The 26,901-nt window shown below is 39.7% G+C and overlaps 1 protein-coding gene across 1 annotated transcript in view; it reads right to left on the bottom strand.

Annotated features, from left to right (window-relative positions):
• Nucleotides 1–26,901, bottom strand: part of CCDC88C (coiled-coil domain containing 88C) — a 96,689-nt gene that overhangs the window by 62,809 nt on the left and 6,979 nt on the right. Inside the window, 1 exon segment of the mRNA XM_036384050.2 lies at nucleotides 26,147–26,255. Coding sequence (XP_036239943.2) covers nucleotides 26,147–26,255 — 109 coding nt within the window.

Raw genomic sequence — 26,901 nt, forward strand, 5'->3', positions numbered from 1 at the left:
AGCCAAAATTCCTCCACATTGATTCAGACAGTCAAGGGCCTTAGGAAAAATCAAGACCCATACAAGATTAAGGATAAAATTCTAAGCACCAAATTAAGCATTTAGGCTTACTAAATGCATGAATAAACACATTCATTCCCTCCATCTGAAAGTTTCTAATCATTCTTGGAGTGCTGAGGCATATTCTACATCCTCTTTTTATCCCTCCAAGATCACCCACACGGGATGTTTGCTCTTTGCCTCAGATCCTCAGCAGAGATGCAGCAGAAGCTCTGCCTCAATCTCCATGGTCACATATTAACATTCTATTTACCTGTAACAGGATAGAGTGGGCCTCTTGTAATTTTGTAGGAACAATGTCTCCTTGGTCCATACTATACTTCGATACGTATTTGCTTCTTAAAATACACATGCAACAACAGCATGGAATAAAATGGTCTTAAGGTATTATTCTTGGATGCACTTTTTTAGTCCCAATTTAAGTGTGCCAACAGCTCTTGCAATGAATGAATTGCTAGGAAAGGAGTAGGTAAAATTATCCTTTTCATGGCTGAGAGACCCAGCAAACACAAGCTTTACACAAAAACCTTTCCCTGCATTACCATACAGCACAGCATTAATGTAGAGTAACTACTAGTTTCTCATGCAGAATTAAATTAACCTCTGCCTGAATCCTAAACAAGAAGGGAGTACTAAATAAATTATGTAAGGAGAGAGGCAGTCTAACAGTCATTGTAATTCAATGCTCAAGCCAAGCAATAACATTTAAGTATATTGCTTAGCTATAAAATGCTAATTGCCCAGCTGACTGGGAGCCAAATGGTGCTTTCCTACTTAAAATGCCCATGAGGAAAAACCATCATCAGCTTTATTTATACCAGCAAAAGCAAACAGTACCTAGCCAGGGAATTTGGCTTACATTTTATCTGCAACTCAGGCCAACAAAGGAGCAAAGAAGAGTCCTATCTGTGCAGCACAGGCAACACCTTCCTCTGATAACCTCAGTATGGATCTGATCTCACAAACATTTGGTGAAACACTGAATCCTTAGAGATGGTCTCAGCAGGAGTCAGTGGCCACCTGCACCAGCCAACACCTCCTAGCAGCAGGATGGGGTGCCAGCTTTGCCCCTACACATTTTAAGGGCCCTTTGGGATGCTGCCACAAAGACAGGCTGGGAGCTGCATTTCCCAGGCAAAGTGCACTCCAAGGGACAATCAAACCTAAATTTTTCTGGAATCAGAATTCAAAGGAAGAGCAAACATGCTAATGTACAAACTTTAAAATAAAACACATTTTAAATAGCAATTTGTGACACAGGGATTGTTTTTTTAAGTATTTTCTTTCAAAGTTCCCAGTTTTGTATAAAAATAATAATGAAAAGCTATTTTGCAGCCTACAAAGAGGTTATATTTTAGATAAAAAAATATATTTTTCTTCCAGTAGATATAAACTTCATAAAGGTTGGGGGGTTGCTGTAATTATCTGAGGAGTTATTAATGGTGACAGAGAAATCACAGCAAGATTCTGTGAGCTGTATGGCAGGGTCTTAGGGAAGATTAGACAAGATGAAACAAGTTGTTGCCAGAAACTACAAGGAAGTGAAACACAAATGGTTTCTTGACATGTTTTTCATGTACATCTTACCATGCAAGCACGCCTGATGACACCATGTATGTGACTCAGTACTGTTTCCCTGCCAACACATTTTATACATGACAAAATTTGATTAAGAACTTTGCTCATCTCTGCAACAATTGTACTCATTATGTGATGGACTAGAGGATTAGCTGTCTTTAAATGGATTTTTTTTCCTTCTGAAAACCAGCAAATTACAAAGCACATTTCTAAAGACCCTTCAAGTGGAAACCCAAAAGCCACTAAAATAACTGTGGCCTCATCTGCTGAAAATAATCTGTTCTGACAATTGTAGACTGGAATCTCAGTGGGAGGGGATGTGAAGGAATCATACCTAGTCTTAATTGTGCTCAGTCTGTGCAAGGTGCAGACAACCAAACAAATGACAAAACTGTTATCAGTGTGTAAGTACACCATGTAAGAACAGATTTTATTTTAAAAAATTACACATATGAAATTTGGATGGCATATAATAGACCATAATATAAAACCTCTCAAAATACCCAGAAGGACCCAGGCATAACCATCCACCCAATTCATTGCTCGGGTTTTTGTTATTTGTATTCAAGTAGTGCAGAGGTCTCATCCAGGAGCAAAATCTGATTCACTGGAGCTGTAGAAACAGTGAGGCATCCCTGGAACAAAGAACTTTTTATATATACCCAAGTATCAGTAAACTACTAACAAGGGGGGGAAAAAAGTAACAAGCAATGGAGGAAGGAAATGAAAATAAGATTCTGTGGCTATAATATGATTGGCCATGTACATTCTCACTGCTTTATGAACTGGCTGGAGGGAACTACATCTCTCCAAATATCAGAGGGTATAGGAACCAAAACAAGTCCTGATAAACACATTTTGCTTTAAGATGAAATTGTTCACAATGCACATTGTTCACATCACAAAAAAACCCCTATGTGTACTTAAATAAAGGTACTTTTATAGCACACAATTAGTTTTACTTCTAGTTTAGTGGAATAAATAATGGAGAAGCTGACATATCAGTCACACAAATTTTATTTTTTAATCAATCTATATACAAAAGTGTACATTTACTTCTGAACAATGACATGTATAGCAGTGGAATTTTTATCCTAGTTTCACTAACTCCAGGTTGAATCATCTCTGTTAATAAAACATACAGCCCTACGGTTGTGGCAATATTGATTTGACCCAGAGAGTAGAAAATCCAATTGTGGAGCGCTGTGTTTTCCTGCTTTTATTGCCAACAGCACCTTTGACTAATTTATCTACTTTTGCTGCAAATAAACAGCCTATTTGATTTATCCTCAACTTCTCTTTTCAAATCATGTGCAAGTGACTACACATGTTTGTAATAGTGTCCTGACAAATTACTCTTGACTTGTATTTTATTTCATCTTAGATTTGTCCTGAGGTGGTTTATGCAGTAACTGGGAGTATGCAATGTTCTGTGTTAAAGGCTTGTCACTTGACATTACAAATCTAACCAGCTAAAATGCAACCCATCTGTTGAACACACTCCCAGCTAATCTACAGTGGTCTCTAAGGACCAAATTCACCTTAACACAGTAAAAAAAACACCACAGGCCATCAGAATAGACTTAAAGCACCACTGAATTCCCTGAAACTCAGCACCAAGCACACTCACTTGTTTTAAAAGGAAGTCAGTTTTTCCCCATACACAGGGCATATTTTACTGGCATAATCAAAAAATTTCACATCAAACTCTAAAACTGAGCAACTGTATTTAAGCTTAACACTGAAGCCTGATACCAAAACACATTAGCCATGCAGAGCTCCGAGGTACAAACTCTGCTCCACTGCCCTTGATCACTGGAGTGAAAACAATTATATTAAAATACAGCTTGTTATCAAGCAACAAACACCAACACAATAAAAGCTTCTCTAAGGAAGACTGTGTGCAAGATCTGTTTTTTACCATTTCTCCTATTACAACCACTTCCAAAACTTGGGGGGCTTATGTGTTTATATGAAACATACACAGCAAACAACTAACTGGGCACATGATACCAGTCCACATAAAATACACTGAATTTCTTAACACAATTGCTGTATGTCATGAAGAGGACCAAACTTCATTAACCCAAGGCAAGTGCATGGCAAGTTGTAAGGCTTACTTATAGAGGTTCAGAACTTAAGATCTGTATTGCAACTCCAACACTGCAGTGGGGGTCCAGGCTCTGACAATGTGCTAAGACTCTTAAGAAGCAGGAGACCACCAGACTGACAATTATGACACAATTCCTGAAAAAGCAGCAGCCAAAAGTAGAGGGAAAAAGGAGTCAAAGATGGGAAGATATAGGAATACTAGCTACACATTATAGCAATACTACTTTCCCAAAGATGAATAATGAGCAGGGGATTGGAAGCACAAATGCATACTTTTTGTAATTTATTAGTACAAATATTGCTTTAAAAAGAATGTGTTTTCTTGGGGAAAACTCTAAAACAAACCGTTAATCCTGTGAGGGCAAAGGGGCATGTGCAACAGGAATAATTTTGAGGTTTCTCTAGTACAAATATTGAAAAGCCAAATCAAAGCTGAAGTTTAAATATGAAAACAAATCTGTCAAACTAGAAAAAATTAATAAAGCAGAGAGGGGACAAAAAATGGGATAATTTCATGATTTCTAGAATTATGAAAAATATTTTAGCAAACAGAAGGCCTAACAGATGCAAATACTTTAATGTGAATGCATGAGTCAAATTTCATCAGTGACTAAGGGTAATAGAAGTAAAACAAACATCAAAGTTGACTGTTACCAATCTGATACTCTTATGTCCTGGTTGAAGCAGGAACTCATGACAACCTTTGATCTACCTCTCAGCCACCAAACAAAACAAGCTGCTTTACCCTGCCACTCTTACTAATGCTGAGTAACATCCTACTGTCTCAGCCATCTTGACTGCCATGGGGTCAGAGCTCACAGAGAAAAATATTTCTCGTTAGCAAAAGGCTCCATGCTTTGCCTTCACTACATCCAAACATCCTCAGAGCTGCTCAAATATAAGGCAGTTAAAGGCTCAGAAACAAGCACAAACATGCTTGGTCTTCCCAGGATAATGGTCCCTGAACAAACAAGATTTAATTAACGTTACACTGGTAAACCATTTTCAGAGACCCAAATGGGTAGCGCTGGAGCAACACAGAAAATGACACCTAGAAACTGACAAACTGTAAATACATGGACACTATTCACGAAGTGATGACCAACAGGAATTTTATGGGATAAACATTTAGGTTATTGCTAAGGTCACTTTGAAATGCATGAAAATCTTTGTCTCTAACTCAGGAAACTCAGTGTTTCCAGAACAATTTTTTTCTTCCAGTGAAGAAAACAGTTGTGACAGTGCTTGAAGAATACCTGTTAGAGAACTGAGCAACTGGTGTGTCAGCACTTGTCCTACTTTTTCCACCCAGCATGTTTATAAATATGAAGGGAAAAAAAATCAATTAAGTTTAAATTAAACTGACTAATTTCCAAAAGCTAATTTAAAGATTTTTAACCATGAGTCTCCACACAAGCTTGAAACTTGTGTTTGGGCAGCTTACATGCAACCTAGTATTGGACAACAAATTAATGTTTCAGGAAGCATGCACACAGTCACTGTGCCATCAGCTTATTATCTAACTGCAACAGAGAATGCAGCCTGGGCAAGAGGGGTCCTTGAGGCATTTGCAGATGACCATGCAAAAATCCACGTTGGATTTACAGAAGAGGAAAGTTTCCAACTGGTCTGAAGAGGAGAGGGTACAGGGAGCAAGCTGTTCTACCCTACAAGGATGCCTGATCCAACAGTACAGTGCTATGGGACAAATGAAGTGATTGTGGAAGTTTTTTTTTGGGAAGGTGTGTAAGTTGAAACAAAAGAGTCCATACTTGCTAAACATTTGATTGTGTTAGGTGCTTTCTGCTACAACCACCTGATGGTCTCTGGTAGGCAAACTCCCATTACCAACCAGTTACCAAGGGCACTAAAAACTTAAGTACCATTAATGCAGAGAGAGAGTCCTTGCAGTTCAGGCATGCCCCTCTCAAATACTCCTAAAAAACCTTTAACAGGTATTATTGCAGGTTAATGTTACAAGCTTTCCAACTACTCTGAAACAGAATTTATATCCAACACACCATTACTTCAGTGCATTACTGCATTATCACTATCATTTAATTTACCCAATATTAACAAGTTCAACAAACACCCACACATCCCTTGCCAGGTGCTTTGCCACTGCAGCAACAGTCTCAATTTTTTTCTTAAGTTAAGGGAGAAGCTTCAAGGCAGATCAGATGGGTCTCCCATGCACAAATGTACAGTGGTGTTTCTCTTTATAGCTAGCAGATTGCCCCAGGTGGGGAACACGCAGAGACTTTTCAAGACCATCAACACTTCTTCCACTGTACAGGCGGAGAAGCTGCAATAAATTTCACGAGACTATCTCAAGGTAACCCAAGCAACCTTTGGAAGGAAAACACTCCCAGCATTTACTGTGATAATCATCGGTTTTACCATTAGCACTGAATTGCAGTTACAATAGAAGAAATAAAGGAGAAAAAGAAAGATGACCACCACGGAATCTAGCAGTGAATAAAATGAGAGGGAAGGAAAAGGAAGCCATGTCCTCAAAACAGCCTGTGGGCTATTCGTTCCCTTTCTAGATTTTCTATGTTCATTTGTTTTCAAAGGCAAACAACCTTTCCATCTGGAAAGTTACTGCGTCCCCCTCGGAGGGGGGTACGGGTACCTACGGAGAGGAAACACAGTTATTTGCAGTTGACGCTGGGTATTCACAGAGTTTACTGCCAGCAATTTGCACCTCGGCAAAGCCAGGTCAGGCGCAAAACGGAGGCAACCGCCGGGTCAAGCTGCCGAGCACAGCCTCCCTGACTGACCCAACGCGCTGCCAGCGGGGAGGTGACACAGGGGCTCGTCCTCAGCCCCAGCCCACGGAGACCCCTCGCTGGCATCTGATCCCTTCGTAAACTGCCAGCCTGGGGCTGCCAGGGCAAAAAGCGATGGCGCTTCACGATGCTGAGTGCTCCGCACCCACCCGAAGCGAGCGGGTCCAGGAGGGGACCTGGGGCAGCTCCAGGACATCCATCCCAGGACACTGGGGGACTTGCCCTCTGCCGCGCCATCCCCATCTCACGGAAGTTCACTTGCTGTCCCTGCCCTCTGGGCACCCCAGAGTAACAGAAATACCGTCCTCTAAATATACACATATATATATCTGTATACATGTACACATACTGAGTTTTGTGTATATGCGTTTCTGCTATTTGTCCCACCGACTACTCCGGTATTATTCTAACTGCTCAGACCAGAAACAGGCAAAATCCTCCTGGAAGCCCCATGGGATTTGTTGTATGCAAGAGTGTCCCCCACATTCAATCATTTGGAGTCCCCACAGCTCAACAGCAAGAGCATCAGGAGTCCTACCCCACACCACACAGCAGCAACAAGGTGGCTTCCTAAACACAGCACTGAAAAGGCTGCTAAAAGGCTGAAAAAACACTGTGACACGTTGTATACTTGATAAAATTTAACGTCAGTCTTTCATGGTCAGGTCAGTTATCCAACTTACCTCAAGTCTGAGAATTTACACCAAAAATAATTGCTTTAACACTTGCTTTAAAAAATGAACACACAAACACTTTGAACAAATATGGAAAATCATAGCACAAGGTGCTGTGGTACATCAAGACTTTATATCTGCAATTATCAAAGTCTTCTTTATGAGGAATTCACCCCCTACACACTTACAAACCCCACTCACCTTCCACATTCTATTCCACAGATGTGCAAGAGAAAACCATCAAAAGTTAATGCTGAAAAGCCATGAAGCCACACTGAGTCCACAACTCAAAGAGCAGTTAGTATCACAGGATAGCAAAGATCTCCTTACTGCACAGCAGGGGAAATACTTCACAAAAAGAGAGTTATGACCAAAAATAGGTAAAAGGAAAAAGTCCCTTCCAACAGCTGCCACAATTTCACCTATACACAGAACAGGAAATAGCCAATATCCCTGGGTGGTAGCTGCTAGGCAAAATTTACTTATCAATGGTAATCCAGACTATGCATTCACACACATATGCATACTTGCTCATGCAAACATTCTCTCAAGAAGAACTTTCAGTCTTGCCAGAGCTTAACAGTGCTCCTTTAAGTATCTGAAAGGACTGATTAACCCTGCTTAATACAATCTGTGTAATCTACTGTGAATCTTGCAGATAACTCATAACTGTTAACATTAATTAACTCAGCAGAGCTTTACCCTTCTTGCTCCCCCACCAGCCTCGTAGCACAGAGCTCAATTTAAGCATTCTTTCACTACAGCCTTAGCAGGCAGCTTCTGTATCAGAAAACTCAGTAAAGTAATGACACTGGTTTAAGAGAAGACTTTTCCCCACATTTTATAATACTTCTTCATTACTGATCAGTAGTTACAGCTCACACTCAAAGCATACAACACCGTGGAAATACCCATGATAAAAGAAAAAACGTAAAGGATACTGCTGCATCCCAGAAAATCCTATCTTTATGCTATCTGTGACAGAAATAGACAAAAGCTGTGTCACTGTGTTATTACTAACATTTCAGATAAAGTAACTTCTAACACCACTATGCCAGTTTTTAGGCTTCTGACCACTGATTTTTTTTTCAACAAAATGCAGTTTCCTTCTAAGCTGTGATGTGTGACATCCTCTCTCAGGAAAGTGCTAATCTAACATATGTTCATACAAAAGCCTCATTTATAGCTGAAAGAAAAAGCAACTTTCAAGACCTTGTATTTACAGAGGAAAACCTTAAAAAATGGTCACAAAAGATTTAAAGTCAGCAAGGGTCCCCAAACACAAGGAGATGCCTTGGCTATAGGTAGAAAAAGCAGAACTATGCATACTACCAACCCCTTTCTTTATTTCTAGCATAATTTTTTAAATCATGCTACTTAATTTTCAGTGTCCTTGAAGGGCACACAAAGGTGGCAGGCATGTATGGTTCTCAGCAATTTCCAAGCTGCCTCACATGTGGCTCATATCCCTTACCTCCACCAGCAGAGCTCAGGTTTATTATTTAAGCAACATAATGGAGGGAAACCCAATATGAAGTATCAAGTGACTTGGAGCTCCCTATCAACCAGATCACAAAACAACAGCAGTGCAACCTTATGAGCTGGAAGCAGAGGAGGGGACAGTTACTCCCCAAAAAAATTGCTCCAGGCAAGAGAAATTCAAGCCTCAGGCTGCAAAGAACAGCAACACCTCCTATCCAGCACATCTGGGCTGCACTGCTCTGTAGAAATAAAGATTATTAGTATTTCAGATGATATAGGTTATAAAAATGTTTATATTGTTGTTACATCTACTGAGTACCAGATCTAAGCCTAGCAGCACTCAAAGCATGCTGAAACATCCTCAGTGGTCTGGAAGAAGCCTGATCCCTAGAAGTAGCTTCCAATGAAATTTTCAGGGACACTACAATCAGAAAAATGCAGCACGAGCAGTATTTTATCTACAAAGACAGTGTTTACACCCTTCACCTCAGTAAAGTACAAGACCTTGGCAAGGAGTTCCACTATAAAACATAAAAAGGAGCCATGCAAGCTCCACTGCAAACTCTGGAATGACAATGATGTTAAGTGCTGGAATAAGGACTATCGTCCCCTAGTTTAGTAGCAGCTTTTCAAAAAACTTATTAAAATGGCTCTGCATCATTGTTTAAACATACTTCAGTGGAGGCATCGAATTACTCTGACAAACCAGTTTGTCTCAGAGTACCATGAATTAGTTCAGTGATGAATGGCCCATCAGAAACTGGAGCCCTATGGGAACTGGCGCAGTCACTCACCAAAAGAATGTTACAGTAAAACAAATTCAAACCTATAGTAATGGTCTGCATTTTGAAGCTGGGCATCCAAACTAATGGTCTTACTTCACACTGCTCAGAAAACATGCAGCTCCCACAAATTATAAAGGGATAAATAGATGCTTACTTCCTGGAGGAAGCAATTAGAGAAATCCAGCAGTTATAATACAGTACCTTAACACAAGTCTAGGTACTCTGGCACCTCAGTTGCAGTACCCAAATCCACTGTTCCTTTAAATCTCAGAAAACACAGTTTGTATTTTCACAACATTAAGATACCCAGTAAATACAGGGTGCTAAAATCAGGCATTTTAGTTTGAACCTCCAAACGAGGCAATTTGTTTTGACAGTGGAAATATGCAGATGATCTGCTAAATTGAAGATTAACACACTGTAGTAAAGACCAGAATTTCCCCCAAGTTAAATTTGTATTCACTGATGTTACTTTTTAAGCAGCAATACAAAAGCAGGCACAACTGAAACTAAAAAGAGCATTTGCTGCATTTCAGACTAGTAGATACATGATTCCTTGTGAATTTTGACTGGAAGTCATTCTCACGAGGTAGAGGGAACAGGCCCTTTGAAATTGGCTCAGCACAATGCAGGCAGGAACTAAGCAAACTTCTTCAAACAGCTCTGCCAACACCATTCAGCTCCAAGCTGCAAAACTCCTGCTGTTTCAAACTTAGGGCCTCCTGTGAGCAGACTGCTGATTACACCAGGTTGTATGGCAGGTTTTTGATATGTGCTCAGGACAGAAGAATAAGAATGAAACCTGCCCACTAGTCATGTTAAATACAAGATTTCACACCAGACTGAAAGAAAAGGACACTTCACCATCTATTCATTCCCTTGCCCTCCATTTAAAGGAAAATTCACTGTAGTACACTGTACACATGCCCTGTTCAGAGTGCATAACTCATGCAAGCATTACTGGACACACTGCTATCAGAAAAGATAAGTGGGAGACAGCACCATGCCAGCATCTTATCTCCAAACAGAGGAGATATGCACAGTCAATAAAGCCAGAGTGCTGAAATGCAGGGCTGCAGCACATTTAATAGGGCTCTTTATCCCCAGTTATGCTTGCACATTACAGAACATTTGGAGTAGACAAGGAAAAGGAACTATAACAATTCCACAGGCATCTTTCATATTGGTTTTTATGACACCAATGCAGAGGAATCAAACTTGTACAGGTTTCTGTGAAATTTTTCCCGGGGAGACCCTTGGGTATCACCCCAGGCAAGGAAAGAGCAAAGGCTGCCATAGCAAGCAGCAGCCAGGTCATTGCACACCTCGCTGCACACACCCCACCCCCAGCCATGTGTGCCTGGTGCCATGGGGAAACAGCAAGGGAAGAGGAAGACATAGGATCTGTAAAAAGCTCTCCCTTGTTCCCATCATACTTGGTTTTTATTTATGAATTTGAGCAAAGAGGCCTTTTCTGTCTAATCAAGTGCAACCCCTTTGCTGCCTTGCAGTATCACAGCTGTGAGTCTCCTAATTGCATCTTTAGTATGCAAAAGGTAAGAAATGCTCATGAAAAGATGACAGGAAAGGCTTGGCTGGTTGGTCATAAACACGGACACAAGGGTTTTTCCTTAGGGAATGGCCAGTACAGAAATCAGATGTTCAGAATATATTTCTGGCCATATGGTTCAAAGCAATGAATAATGTGCTTCAGAAAAGAAGGATGACAAAAATAATACAGCATTGCAGTAAAGCACCAAATTAAACAAATAACAGGTGGTGACTAAAAGTGCATTTTTAATGAGCAGCTCTTTATGAATGCACACAATGCAAAGTGCTTTCCACTGTTTTGTAACACACCACTCCTCATTATGGATTAAAAATATCTCAGTTATAGAGAGCCAGATGCATAAACTCTTACTCTTTGGACATTTCATAGAATTTATTTTTGTGAGATTTGACAGCCAAGCAACAAGAACTTGAAATTCTGAACTCTTAATACTCACAAATTCTTTAATTAACACTAACTTTTTTCACTAGGCAATTTTTTTTATTAAATGTTGATGTGTGTTTTAATAAACTTTGATGTGTTTCCAGTGCATCTGCCTCGTCAAGTGTTCTGCTCTTCACATGTAATTGAGGAAGACAGCAATCCAGTGGTTAATACAGAAGACAGTGTTTGAATTCCTGAGTCCAGACAGACATGGAACACAGATCCACAGCAGTTCTTCAAAGTGAATTACTGCCTTCCCAAGCTCTTCCCAAACCAGTCTGCATAAAATCCAGTGGCCAAGAATGAGACGCTACTCCATACCAGGAGGTACTGCTATACCATGGGGTATTAAAACATCTTAAGAACCAGGGTTACTTATCCAACTGAGAGAAAGCTAGAGAAAACATTGCAGAGACCAGTTACCCAAGAAAGCAAGACTAGTTTAAATGGCCTATTTCTGCAATGGAGGAAGTCTCAGAAAGAATGCCAGGCAGTTAATGCAGTCAGGAAATGAGAGTTTGTGAGAGTTTGTGGTGCTAGAGCTACAGTGTAATGAAGTATGTGCAGCTAAATCTGTAGCCTGCTTTGTCTCACCAGAAGAGCAATATTATCTCAAGGATTGTGGCAGCAGTTTCAGTGGTTACTCAAGCCTGAATCTTCCTGCATGAAGGAAGGTCAGTGTTACAGAACATGAAAACAAATGTGTTCCTCCTCTCAAGTGCAGCTGTCTTGTTAATCTCAAAGATGACATATTCCTCATGTATCAGTCACCACTTTAAAGCCCTGATTCATACAGACAGACTTAGGAGCACATGGCAGGTTACTATTTCAGCAGGTTGCTTAAATCTGCAATGCATAATACTCCTTGTAATTCTTAATTGCTTTACTCCTCAAGGGCATACAGCCTATGTTTTGGGAACTGGAACAGACTTGCTCTGAATATCAAAGAAAAATTAATGACTTGTCATTAAAAAGGTGAGAGGTAGTAGTTAAACACTACCCTCTTCTAGCTGGTTCCTTGGAAGGACAATAATTAAAAAAAAATTATTTTTCCCTTTTAATAGTTGTTTTGATGATATGCTAAAAAATAAACAAAAAAGGCTTGCCCCCACTCTGCAAACAAATTATTTTAGGTGCCTGTGTATTTAATATTGTATTACATTACCCAGTATGGTTGCTCTGTTAAGCACAAACTTTGATGGCTTCCCAAGCGCCAGGAAACCAGTTCACTTAATTCATAATTTCTCTGATACAGCAGCAGTGTGTGCCAAATATGTGGAACTCAAAAGGGCCTGTATCACACAGAGAGAAAGATGATTAAACAAACTGGAAGTGCTTAAACTGACTAATAGTGCAAAAACCTTCCTCTCCCCCAGCAAGAGCAGTGAGCTGATCTCAGTTAACACTAAGAGCCAAATTCTAACTTTTTATTAACACACAGCTTCCCTAAGGCCTTAAGATTTGCATCACAGCTTACAAAAATTTTTAAATCCTTTCCTAATTTAAGACTAGCAGAAGGAGTCCAGAATATGCTTCTAGGAGGCTCCTTGGAACACCAACCAAAAAGCACTGCACTACCATCTATCATGACATTTGAATGCTGCTTCACATGGACAGGGAGTTAATTAATTACATGCCTTATGCCAGCCAGCCTGATACCAAAGGGACAGATTATTCTGAGATAAACAAATTGAGGCTTATGAGTGTTTGTGGGGAGGAGATGCCTTGTTGAAGCAGCTGTCCATGGCTGCAATTCTCAACCATTGTACTTGGGGGGGGGGAATCTATTCAGTGAGAACTTCCTTTTGTATTGCAAGATGGCAAAGCTGTGGTTTCTAGAGGCATGTGGGTATCAGCACTCCAAGGGAACACACACAAACTGAGCTCCCTGTACCTCACTGGTACCTCTGCTTCCAGGCACGGTCCCTGTGCCTGAGGTCTTGTCCCCTACCCCACATGAGCCCAGCTGGAAAGGCTTTCTGCCCACCACAGTCACAACACACCCAACAGACAGAAAACCAGTCCTTAGAACATGGCATTTATCTGACAGAAGACTTGTGCTGCAAAGTCTCAGAATGTGGGAAGCTGTACCTTCAGTCTGTACAGAGTCATGCTTTAAGGAAGTCAAAATCACCACCAACACCAGCACATCTACCTGGTAATAAAGCAAAGATTTCAAAGTTCAAATCCAACAAATGGCATTGTATCTCAGATGCCCCCCTTCTCCCAGGTAAATCTATCAATATCTAGAGTGCAGATATTCTGGGGTCTTCTCCTCTGACCACTGCTCCATTTAATTTATTTCACATTCTTAACTTCTCACCTGAGTCACACAGAGGTACTTTAATACCCATTTTTCTCATTTTGTGAAACTACCTCTTTTCTTACAAGCAGCCTGAAATCTTTCATTTGGGGCAAGTTAAACTTTCATCTGATGGCTAAGAAAGTAGGAAAGGTTTTTTTTTAAATAAAAGACAGAGCCCTAGTTGAAAGTGGAGTAAGACAACAATGAAAACAAAATTATTACACTGCATGAAAATAGTTTTAAAATCCATCCTATGTACTCATACATTATTTTTGTTGCTGTAGAATGAAAGATGTTTGAAATACTAAACAAGTGTTACATTTAACACCTCAAACACATCTGAACTGACCAGTATGAAATTTCAAACAGTACATTTTTGCAGTTTAACCTCCGTTTATTACATTCAAGCACCCTTCCTTGTAACTCTCAGACTAACTTGACAGTACCAGAAAACTCCATTTCTAGAGAGAAAGGAGTTCCAGGTATGTATCTTCAGACCTGTACACTTGTCCCTTTCACAATTTGTTGGTACCAGGTTAGGCAGGACCCATTCCTTATCATCTCAGCAAAGGAAAGACAAAAGTTGCACACATCCCAACAAAAGGACACTGTGGCAAACACTCCCCACCACAGGCACCAAAGAGGATAAACAGGGAGCCAACTGCAAGGTGACAGCACATACCAGCAGTGTGCATTGACTCTTTCTTAAGAAAAAAGCCAACTACCCCAAAAACTACACACACAAATGCACAATTCAGAAAGCTAGTCTTTGTTGTAAATTTATGGGCAGGGAGGAGTGTGTGTGTGAGAGATTTCATTTTCAATATGGCTTCATTTTGGGGATGATAAACAAGGACTGAGTATTTCCCAGCCTCTGCCTATGCAGATATATCTTTCAGCACCTCTTTACCAGTTACACAAACTACTCAAACTGCAACACTATATATCAAAAACAAAGCAAACAGACAAACATCACACAGAACAAAAACAAAAACCCCACACAGAACAGAAAACGCCCACCACTATAATGACTTAAATCTAGTGTTGACCTGGTAACCTCCTTCGGCACACTAGTCAGACAGCTGCTTTAAAATCCCAGATTCACTGATTCAAAATTATCACACATAGAAAAGCTTATTTAAAATAAATGTGCTGAAGGCCAATCTGCTTCTCACCTCCTTTGCATATTAAACATAGCTGGTAGAAGTGACTGAAGTATTTTACTTGAGTTACTGCTCAAGTTTTGAGCTGGGAATTATATGCTACCTATTACAGAAAAAGCAACTGTTCAGGAACTTTGTGTTTTAAGCACCATTCAGAAGCATTTAACCAACTAAAAATAAATCACTCTTCACCATTAACTTACTTAACTTACAAAATACTTAGGGGAATTAAGATTAATGCACCCTGAAGGGAGAGACTTGCATGAGTATCAGTAAGATCAAAGTGGCTTGTGGGTTTGGTTTTTTTTTTGTTGTTGCTGAAGTTTTTAATGTATTTGGTATTTAAGGTTATTCCTTTACAATCTCAAGAGTTGTAACTAAGTAGATATAGAGTTATTGGTAATATTTTCTACTTGTTTAAAAGCCTACTGAAAAGAAGCTTTAAATGAGTTGTCCTTTACAAATGGGTGACAGTACAAGCCTGACTGCAAGGGCTGTGTGCTAGAAGAGCACAGCAATTTACTGGGTTATAAAAACAACTGCTTTTTACTCTCTCATGCCAACTCAGCACTCCCATCTCCGTGTGTCTCTCTTACAGCAGGTTTGGCAGAGCATTCAAAGCCCCCAAAATGAGGTGTCCTGCTAAGCTCAAGACTGGGAAAGCAAGGCAGTGTATCTTCTTTGGATACTCAAGCAGCTGCCATAAACACTACAAAACCTCTAAGTGCTGATCAAGTGTGATACATACCTCAACACTGGTAAAAGCTGCAATATGCTGCAATATGTCAAGAAGAACCAAAACAAATAATGATCTGGCAGACAGCACAATATCCAAGGGTTTCAAAACAAAACTGCTTGAAGGCCCTACTATGCAAGATGCTCAGCACCTCTAGTCCATCAAGTCAGTGTCACTTAAAATCAGGTCGTATGCCATACAAAGAAAGGACAATTGCAAGTTAACTGAAATGCTTTAGGAAACAAAAGGCCAAACTGCAGCTGCACCTAAGGGAAGACAAATCCTCAAGCAACAGCAAATGATTTGAAATCTGAATCCCTCAATTGCACAGAATTTGGACCTAGCAATTCATAAAAAGAGAATGGGCTAAGTGAAAAAAGGGGCTTGAAAATCACCTCTGCAATCAAGATTTTGGCTCAGGCTACAAAGAAAATGCATACTGGAAGAAATGTGAGACAGCTCTACCAAGTTTGAGAATTAGAGCACTCTGGTTTAGTTCCTTCTGCATGACTGGAAGCCGGGAGCTAGCTTAAGTGCCAGAGCACTGAAGTGTAAGCAAGGCTTCTAATAATGGCAGCTTTTGTGGTCCTCTACTACAGATCATTCCTTCTGCATGTAAAACTGTAAAAATACATCCACATGCTGTTCAGATAAGCATTTGCCACAAACTCAGAAAACAAAGAGAAAGCTTTCAATACTGACACACAGCTTTTGAATATTCAGGAAAACACAGAACAAACACACAGAGAGTGGGGCTTTTCTGGTTTGGTTGTTGGGGGTTTCTTTCACTTTTTAAAATATCAACAACGAAGAACTGGCCTTAAGACACTTATTACCTTAAAGGGGCAGCTCCTTGTAGATGAATTGTTGTTTTGCTTTGAAGTAACTAGACAGTCTTGAGAGACTCCAACTAACTCCAACCTCAAACAGGTTACTAGTCAAACTAGAAGAGCTTTGACTCTAGGGGTTTTTTGGTGACCGCAGTTTTTGATGGATTGTTTTTGTTGTTGTTGGTTTTTGGTTGGTTGGTTTTGCTTGGGGTTCTTTATAATTTTTGATTTTTTTTTTAATGCTTGATTGGCTTAGGTTTTTTTTAAGTGAAGTGTATTTTACTTTTAGAGTAACTGCTTCTTGGGACTGACACTGTTTCTTCAGAAACTTCATCTTGACAAATGACCATTTTAACAGACTTAGCTCTGCCCATAGTATCAAAAAATTCTGAAAGAAATTTACCTCCTTCCAGTTTCTATGAGTAAATGCCCATGCCTTCCTAGGGACCCCAGTAATTTAGCTTTACTGTAACACAGCTGCTCCAAAATCAACCAGGCATTAAACTCAGCACCAACCTCCCCTCCCCTATAACACACACTGCACACCTAACAGGTCTTATTGTGATATAATTTTGATGCTCCACTCCCTTGCAAATACTGTTCCAGTGGATATATTACAATAGGAGCACCATTAAAAAAAACAAACAAAAAAACAAACAAAAAAACCCACAAAAAAAAACCAAAGCAAGACACCCAAGAACCTAAGGTTCCAAAAGGAACTTTTCTTTTGCTTCTTAAACATACAGCAAACAACTTAGACATTTTTGAAATCAGTTTGTTTATGTAAGGTCAATAAAAGCAAGTTCTTTAGAGGAAAAGCATCACCTACTGTAGTTTAAAAATATTAATAACCCACTAAATAAATGTCTTCCTGTCCTGTGAAAATGGATACAAATACAGTACTTTTCCTTTGTGCCAAGACAAGTCTTTCCTACGAACTCCCAAAGGAGCAGATGTCTATCACTGTTATCTTGATCACCTAACACACACAAAATGATGTCATTTTAAGTCTAAAAAACAAATTAAATAAACATCTAGAGACTTTTAATAGTGCTAATTATGAAAGAGAACAGACAGTGGCAACTCCACAGGGGCCATTTCTGTCTGCTGAGCAGATTTTTATTTAGGCACTTTTACTGGCCATATGAGGACCCAGCAGAATTTAAACACTTCAACTCCATCTCTTAATCATAATGGAAAACAGAGAGGCACAAGCTCACACAGCTTATATTCAAACAGCCCATCTGAACAGCTATTTCAAAAAGTCATTCTGCTTACTCAAAGTACAATGTGCACACACTTTAATTTTCTGCTTTATTTGCTCCTTCGAGTTTGCTCATTTTATAAATCCTTCTCTTCAAAAACCAACATGTGCAAATAGGAGATGCATGCATGCATGAGGGAGTGACAGCATTTCAATTTCTGTGCATTCATGAGCAGGTGCCTTTCTTAACTTGCATTGGTGTAAAGTCCATGCACCATGTAAAGTAGGAAATATACCCCTTCCTGTGAGCTATCTTTAGCAAAGAAATTAGCACACTAAAACTCCCTCCTGTCCCCAGGTCTGTGACTTTCTCTGGTTCAGCAACCTGCTCAGCAGGATAAATCCCATCATTCTTAGCCAGGATAGGTGTCTCCACAACTTTCACACCATTTCTTGGCCCAAGAGCACTCACATTTGCCAAAACACTGGAAGGTCAACATAAACTCAAGCAGACCTCTACAACACAAACCACAAAAGCTTTCAGAAGTAAATAAAACTCTGCTTTAGATCCGTGATCTCCCACACAGTTCTGAAACCCAATACTCCTTCAAAAGGACAGCGAAGCATTGCTTAAAAGACACCTCAAATACCTGTCTGAGATGGAAATGAACTGTGGAAGAATTGCTTACAGGTCTAATAAGCCACTAAAAAGAACAGTGTACAGAAAGGTAGAAGTTCATTCCAGAGCTTCGTATCAACAACTGAACTGGGATGCTGTTGAGTGGAAAGCCAAGGCCAGCTGAGTTACAGGCACAAAGAGACACCTTTGCCTGCTCCACAGATCACTGCCTGGAACAAGCCTGGACACCAAACCTTAATCTGGAGCCAGAGTTCTGTGAAATCAAAACTGTGGACTGAACCCTGTGTATCACAATACAGAATGTGACAATAACCTCAATGAAAGTGACACTGGATTAAATAACACTTTTACAGGCAGAGCATGCCAATAAAATTAGAATATAAATCATTTCCTTTATTACCTGCCATTAAAAAGAAGAAGTTATTTGCTTTGGGAACTGGTATGCAATTAGGGGACTGTTTGGAAATCATACTTTATACATTTGTGGAATTCATTTTCTCTCTTTAAAGACTTTTTAACGAAAAGTTTTTAATGATATGGAGCTCATTACAGAAACGGGCAATAAAGTTATCTTTAGCTTTTATTTTTTATTTCAAAAAATGAACCTCAAAGCTATTTGCAGCTGTAAGTAGCACACAGGCTGTTTTCTAACTTACCCAAAATTGGTAGGCTCTACAAAACTTAATTCACCCCTTAGCAAAATTTCAGCTAACAAAAATAGAACACTTGCCCTAAGCTGAGGCAGCAGGAGTGAACATGGCTCTCTGAACAGCAACTTACATCTCAAACCTAATATCCAAAAATACATAAGTGGTAGAGGACTGAAATACTCTGTGGCTTTAGCATTGGTAATAACAGCAACAGTCAAGGAGATTAACATCAGGCCTTGGCTTTGGTTAAGGAAAGTCACACACACTCTCACATAACTCTTTTTAAGCCATACAAAGGACACTGTGAGTGTGTTCTGCAGTTCAGACATCCCAAGAATTGCTCTCAATTAACATGTCAGAGGTTAAGTAAATGCTGCTGTGTGGGAACCAAACAGCTATTCCATACTGTAAAATTTTACAGGTCTCCTCCATCTGCCACTGTATGCTAGGACACTGCTCCTCTCTTAGCTCAGTTTCTTCATTTGTCTGCACAATACATTCACACCCCTCTAGCCTATTAGGCAAAACAAAGACATGATTGCAGACATATGTCAGGTTATTCTGCCCTTTCCCCTGTTCTAGCTCCAGGAGAAAAGTAGTTTAAAAATCAAACCATTCTCTTCCATCTCTTTGAGGTCACCATTTTATTCTGCATTCAAAAGCACATAGAGCCTCAAGGAAAAAAAACAGGTCTCTAAAATCAGTCCTCCCTTGAACTTCCAGATAGAACTCAATCTATCAGCCAAAATGCATCCTGGAATCAAACCCAGTAATCTCAATCAGGTGGCCAACAGCATGCTACTAAGTCACTTGGAATGGTACCTCTCACCACCCTGGGAACACTTTTAAAACTGACCTCTGCAGAAACTTATTTCAACTCTGAAGCAGCAATGTTTGTTTAGTTCTTCTGGAAATGATCAAGACCATTTTCACTAACAAAGCATCAGACAGTCTGGCTGCTAGTGATGATTCACTTGTCTGTCTCTTTCCCACTGAAATACCTGATTACAGAACCTATACAAAATGATAATGATTTTTGTGATTCTTGTGCTTGTTCCACTGCAGCAGAGTGGGTACCCATTTTCAGCTGAAGAACTAAAACAGAGACTAACATCACTGGTTCAGCATTTCCCAAATGGCAGCACCAAGGTCAGTCACTCCCTTGCCCTGCACACAGCACTACAGTAAGTGAATGTCTTCACAATTCACTGTGGACAATACCAGTCTTACATGCAACCTACATGTCTCATGATCATGCTCCTGCAGAAGAGAAAGCCTAACTCAAAACATTTTTGTCACTGCAGAACCAAGAAAGCTTCATTAAGCTAAGTACTGCATAAATACATGTAGACAGTCTGTGCCTGTAGCAAGTTTAAACTAGCTAGAAGTCAAATGAACAGAAGCAGAAGCAAACACATAGCTAATAAGGTTCTACTCCAGGTCGTGCCAGTGGCAGAATCTCAACTCCTGAAAGCCCACTGCCTTACTGAAACACAGGCCATCCCTACAACAGCACCTTACAAATCATTATTTCTCACAGGAGTTGGTTTATTTATTGTAGAGTTGTGAAAAACAGAAGCTTCATGGCTGCTCCCTGTTGTTACTTTGTGCAGCTGGAACTTCAGGCCACAAGAACATGCACACTGCCTCTGGTAGGTGGAGCAGCACAACTCCCAGTGCAGAAAATAGTGGAGACTCTATGAACACAGCCCACTCAGCTGTACAGAAAAGGGAGAGAACTGCACTTAGGAGTGCATGACATCAGCAAAGCATTTGAATCAAAAAGTTTCTGCTGAAGCTTTGGATACCTTTGTATGGATATCTTTGTTCATGAGAAAGTTGACACTCGGTTAATAATTTTGGAATTTAAAGCTCAAGATGAAGAAAGGTTGGCCCTAAGCCAAAACAGTTCCTTAGGGAACAGGAAAGGAAAGCAGTCACTCAGGCACAGTATAGCTTAACCCATCAAACTGACAAAGCTAGCAAACAGAAATTCAGTTTTACCCCATTTCAGCAGGCCACTGCAGGTACAAACTTTCCCCTAAGAACAGAAAAATATTTTTTTGGCTCCAGGGTGTGTGCATTTATGTGCATTTCTAACGTTTTGCTGTTTACTTTGCTAAGGACTAGATCACTAGCCCACTAGAAGTAGCCTGCCTAGTGGGGAAAGATGCCAGCTCAGAAAAAAGGACACTGCTACTTCCAGAACTTTATTTATAGCTTGAGTACAGTCACCAGTCCCTAAGCTGTGCCCAAATCTGGAGCTCCAAGTTGGAATTTCTCTTTGCAGTTCAGTTAAGAGCTCTAAACCTGACTCAGTGCTTCAACTACAGAAGTGGGAGTTGTTTACTGATCTGGAAGCTATTGGTATTGCAAGACCTTCACTGATCCACAGGGAAAAACTGCATTTGCCTCAGCCTGAAAACAAATTCCTATCTATTCCAAAGGTTAGAAACAGCCTCAGCAACTCATGGGCAGCTAACATCCTTTAACACACCTGATAAAAACTCTGCTGCTTGCCACCTGTTTTACACAAGTATGGAGCAGTGAAGCAAAAGGAGGACACATGTCTGAAGAAATATGCCTTAAAAGTAAGGTATCCTTGCCCTCCATGATCTCTGGGCCCAGCTAAGTGATTTAGGTGGGGACAGGAGGATTTGTGGTAACAGTCTCTAAAATGCAGTGAATTGCTTCCCTTTACCCATCCTCCTCACTTTAATGAGAACACTTAGGGTTTTTATGAGTTTCTTACTGAAGTTGCACATGCCACACAGTCACAACTCTTGTCAGAATTGTGCCTCAGTACAACTTATTTAATTAAGAGATATTTCCAACCTTTTAGAAACACGAGGTAATCTGTCAGGTATTTAGTAGCCACAACTGCAGGGAATAGAGGCAACAAAAATACAGCCATGACCATACTAGCATTTCTTCCAACAGCATTTCTCATCCACATACTCCAGATGTGACCATAATACCCATCCAGGCACAGCCAAGGGATGATCACATTCTTTTCTTTGTCAGCTTCAAGTTTTTCATGTAAATGCAAGGAATTTTTGCTTGAGAGAGCATTATATACTGTTGGAGCGATTACTGCATTTTTGAAGGTTAGGAAGCTAGTTGTTTTCAAAACAGACCCTTTCATAAAACTGTTTTATTTACTGGTATCAAAGTGATTTTTTGTTCCTTAGAAAAAACACTAAACCAAAGATTGACACATGAGCAGAAGAAGTTCAATAAAGCCAGTTCAAGCTTCCCCTGCCAGCCTGCCTTAGGCTTCTTCCAAAACTCTACAGGTATGAGCATATTATCCAAGCATTGCAGAAATCAGGTGCTTCTCTTACATGGAATCTTCAAGTAGCAGCACCTACCTATTTAAATACTCCCTACAACACAGCAAAGGGAGAGGCTAATACTCTTCAGATTTTCTAGCATTCTTCCATCTGCTTTCAGTTTAAAGACAGACAAGCATTAGAATTCAGAGCAAAAAGTCACATAAACTTTGCACTATGAGCAAACTTTCTGCTGTGTTCAGCCTTTTCCAAGATATGGCACCAATTCCAGAAGTTTTATGATCAGCCATTTCTCTAGTGAACCAGCAGTATAACTGTTATTAAATGCAATTAATGACATTCTCTTGAAAGCTCATAAAATCCCACAGCAAAATGAGTCACATGCTCTGTTTCAAAAGAGGTGCCCTCTCAAGTCAATAAAACCTGCAAAGGTACAAATGTTGAGGAAGTTGGAAATGCAAAGATGTTGCATGGTACCACTGATAACATGTATTACATAGACAACAAATAAATTTAAAAATCACCAAAGCCAGCAACAACCAGTGTTGCCCTCCATTTTAAGAGTCCTGACACTTTCTTAGTAGCCACCAGCAACTGAAACTTCTCATGCGGTTGAAAGCTGCAAGATGGCACCTTTTCAGAAAATTGCAAATGAACAAATTCAGTTAGCAAATTTCTAAAATAGAGAGGTTATTCAAACAGAAAAAAAGGTCTCTTCATTGCACTAACCCCTCACAAGTTTTGTCTGGTGAAGCACATACAGGGGCTGATCTTTAAAGCTTAAATCAAACCCAAATTCCACCAATAACCTGGCTTGCTTATACGTATCTCCAGCAGAAACTCTCAGCTTATGAGATCAGGAAAGTGCTGAAAAAACACTGCAATATTTGGAATTATGCTTCTGGAACAGACCTGTCCTTGTTTTCTGAAGTAGCATTATCTGTATTAATGAGAATTTTGCTTTAATGAAGAGATCAGCAATACAGCTGTACAGAGAAATCTGATATTAGACATCGACAGACTAGACAATTACATGATCTGAAATGTCAACTACCTTCTGAATATCAGCATTAATTTTAGTAGGCACTTATGTCACCTTCCTCAGATACTGTTTACAGTACCATTGAATTTATGTCACACTCTTGGTTGCTCCTGCCCAGTACAGAGAAGGGCAAGTATTCTTTCATACCAATGTCCTTCAAAAAAGGAGGAGGAAAATATCACTTCATTCTAGATGATCTGATCTTCCAAATTCAGCAATTATGCCATAAACTTGACTTTGGTCCATTAAATGAAGAGGAATGTAAAATGTCAAGTCCAATATCATGTTTTTAGGAGTTTTTGTTTCTCTTGAGCAAGCAGAAAATTTTGTTCCTGTTGTTTGTCAGGAACTTCTCCCTCACAGTCTGCAAACATGCTTCCAGCCAGTAAGACACTACCCTCACTTTAACTTAGGCTAATGTTTTTATACTGCTTCATTAAACAATGCCCATAACTTCAGCCTATTTAAAAAATCTCTACTATTCAGGAGAGAAGTAGCATAACATTTAATTTAATTATTAAGAATATTTAATATCCCAAAGCACCTATGTGGTTGCATGTAATAAAAAACCCTAGTAAAACCTACTTAAATCATGTACTAAATGACATGAAAACCTCCAAACATCTGACAGAGACATGAGTAGAGATGCAACATTATACTCCACATCAATCTCACACAGAGGTCAATTACAGCATAGATGGCCTCAGTTACCCCCAGACTGATGGAGAGTTGCAGGCTGCACACACCACATCAAAGGGAATCTCAGATTAGCATCAAGACCTTGGACTTGCCCTGAAGATATGATTGTGTCAAGGAAAAATAAGTTTCTTATATAATCTTATTGCCACAAAAAAAGTTATTTTATTGTAAACTTTGTTGTAATTACATTTTCAGGACCAAATACAAAGACTGATGAGCTCTCTCTCACAACTGCTTTGTTTACATACTGTATATACAGTCCTCAGGCAGCAAGATTCACAGTATTTAATTTCTGGACTACAATAGGAACATCACTGTCACAGCTGCTAGTGCAAGCCTCAGCTACTGTTTCCATTGAAAATTCTGTGTCCAACCTATTTTACTTGTTACTAGCTTTATTGGATTAGCTCAACAGCTAGGTCAACAAGCAACATAACACATGACTTTGAATCACTTTTCTCCTGACTCTGATCTTGCTCCAGGTACTTTTAAAAGAGGTCAGAGTATCAGCTTCAAGAAAGAAGAAAAAAAAAAAAAAAAGAAAAAAAAAAAAAGCTAGTGCATGAATGCTTCAACACCTGAAGGACCAGACTATCAGACAGCAAATCTTGTGGGGGCAAGGAGAAAGAAGGTTAGGACTAGTCTCTCTTGTAGACTCCATATACATTTAAACTATTTACTGAATTACAGAAACAAACAGCAACAAGAAGACAAACCAAAAAAGCACCCACTAAACCCCAAATTTCAGCCTCTAGTCATGACCAAATGGAATTTCCCCTTAGAAATCACAAGTCTCAGGAATGACATCACATTGCATCAGCATCTCCAGATCTCAGCAAGAGACACAGATAAGTTATCTTCAGAAATAGATTATATCCTCCCCTACACCATCTCAAACCTGAGTTACTTTGTTTTCCCAGCAGGCTGCTGGAACTTGCACAGATGAGTCACACAGCACATCTGACTCTGTCATTTTTCACATGAGCCTCTCTTTCAGACTTCCCTAGGCAAATCCAGGAGCAGAGTTGTGGCAATCACATGAAAGAGCAGTGGGCAACTTTGGAAGAGAACAGCATGGAAAGGCACTACTCTACATATCTTCTGTATTTTGAGGACAAAACCAATACACAGTCCCTTCTATATATAGAGAAAAGATGAAGTGTCCTGGGTAAACACACTGGCATAAACTCCTAGAGTTTTTAGCTGGCTTGTTCATGATATGATTGAGACACACAGAAGCATTTTTACAATCCTAAGTGGTTTCAGCCTGGTTTATATACCGTACAGCATTCAAATCTGGCAAAAGACATGTAGAAGGAAACAGCAGAACAGTTACCTCCTCACTAAGAAGTCCAAATACACGCAACAGTGAGCATACAGAAATTCTATTTAGAGAAACTGAGTTCATGCTATGGCTCTCCAGCAGCAGCCAACATGCTTGTAACTCTGCAAAAGTGCTCAGCTGTCACCAGCCTGGTTTTAGGGGAGCACTGTTACAGTAGAGGAACACTGACAGTTCAAGAATGACATCCAACAAGTGCAGTGTGAGACTCTGCAGTCATTCCTGCACTTGGCTCTCTTAGGAGTTCTGAACAAACAGCTGCTTGAACACCGAAGTACAGTGTAAGAAGTCTACCTTCAAGCTAAGCAAAAACTTTATTTTTCCTATCAAGATTTATAGTCTAGTGTTAAAAACATTTCTTCATCAATATTCTATTTTCTAGCAGCCTTTTAAGAAATGGTTTCCTGTTTTAAAGAAGTCTTATGCCTAGAAACACTACTTCCATTTCAGCAAACCCCTTAACATACACAACCCTACCACAAAACAGCCCTTTTAGTACATACATCTCCAAATGCTGACAGTCTTTGAGGACAACAACTTCTTCAAAAAAAAGATGAAGGCAAGGAAGCAGCCTCTGGCCATGAGGAATAGATGAAGATAACCGTATTGTCATTTTCAGAAGAATAAGCAGGGCTGAAAGTACTTTACACAAACACAATTTCCTCTCCATTTCCTGTATCAAGCTTCTTTGAGCCCCCAGCCCCTGCACAAGCTAAAACAGTACAGCAGTCACCACAGATTAATGAGCAGAGAGCAGAAATCTCACCTGATAGTAAGTCTTAATGTTTCTGATCAAGATGGTGAGGTTTTGAACCCGAAGATAGGTATCATTATTTACATGCTTGTTGACACGTTGGTTGGTTGGTCGAGGATCTCTATTAAAAAGGAAGAAAATAAAATATTATTAAGCTGGTGTTAAGACTTAACACCTCAATAGCACATTTAAGTTTATTAATTAAATACACTGAGTTATACAGGGTACATAAGCATTAATTCATGATAGAATAAGCTCATTATCTCTGCACCTATGTGTAAGCTGGAAATATTTCCTGTGAGTCACAAAGTACCCTACTGCAACCCACACAGGATTTCAGGTCAGCTTCCCTTCTTACCCATATTGCCCTGAAAAAAGAGCATATCTAGTTTGTGCAAGCTAGATCAAAGCTGTCTCAGATAAGATGGGGTTTTCCTTATCCAAATAAAGGCAAGTCTAGGAAATACTATCATGCCTTCCTTGGCTTTGGTGTTCTATGACAAGAAAAGGGTATTAATACTTGATTGGTGATCACTGTAAAAACTTCAAAGACCAGATGTATCCTAAACTGAAGGGAAAAAAAATACTGCATTTATTACCCCCCATACCATCTTACTAGATCTCTAATATACATGCTATGTTTTTTGTTTGATTTTAAAAACAAATCAAAATTGTACCTGAAGGAATTTTATTTCTAAAATAAAAAGTAAGACAGAAAAAAAGCTGCGAACTATTTCATACAAACGTGCATCTTTGGATCATCTCCA

The sequence above is a fragment of the Molothrus ater genome, chromosome 6 (assembly GCF_012460135.2).
Source record: "Molothrus ater isolate BHLD 08-10-18 breed brown headed cowbird chromosome 6, BPBGC_Mater_1.1, whole genome shotgun sequence".
Lineage (NCBI taxonomy): Eukaryota > Metazoa > Chordata > Aves > Passeriformes > Icteridae > Molothrus > Molothrus ater.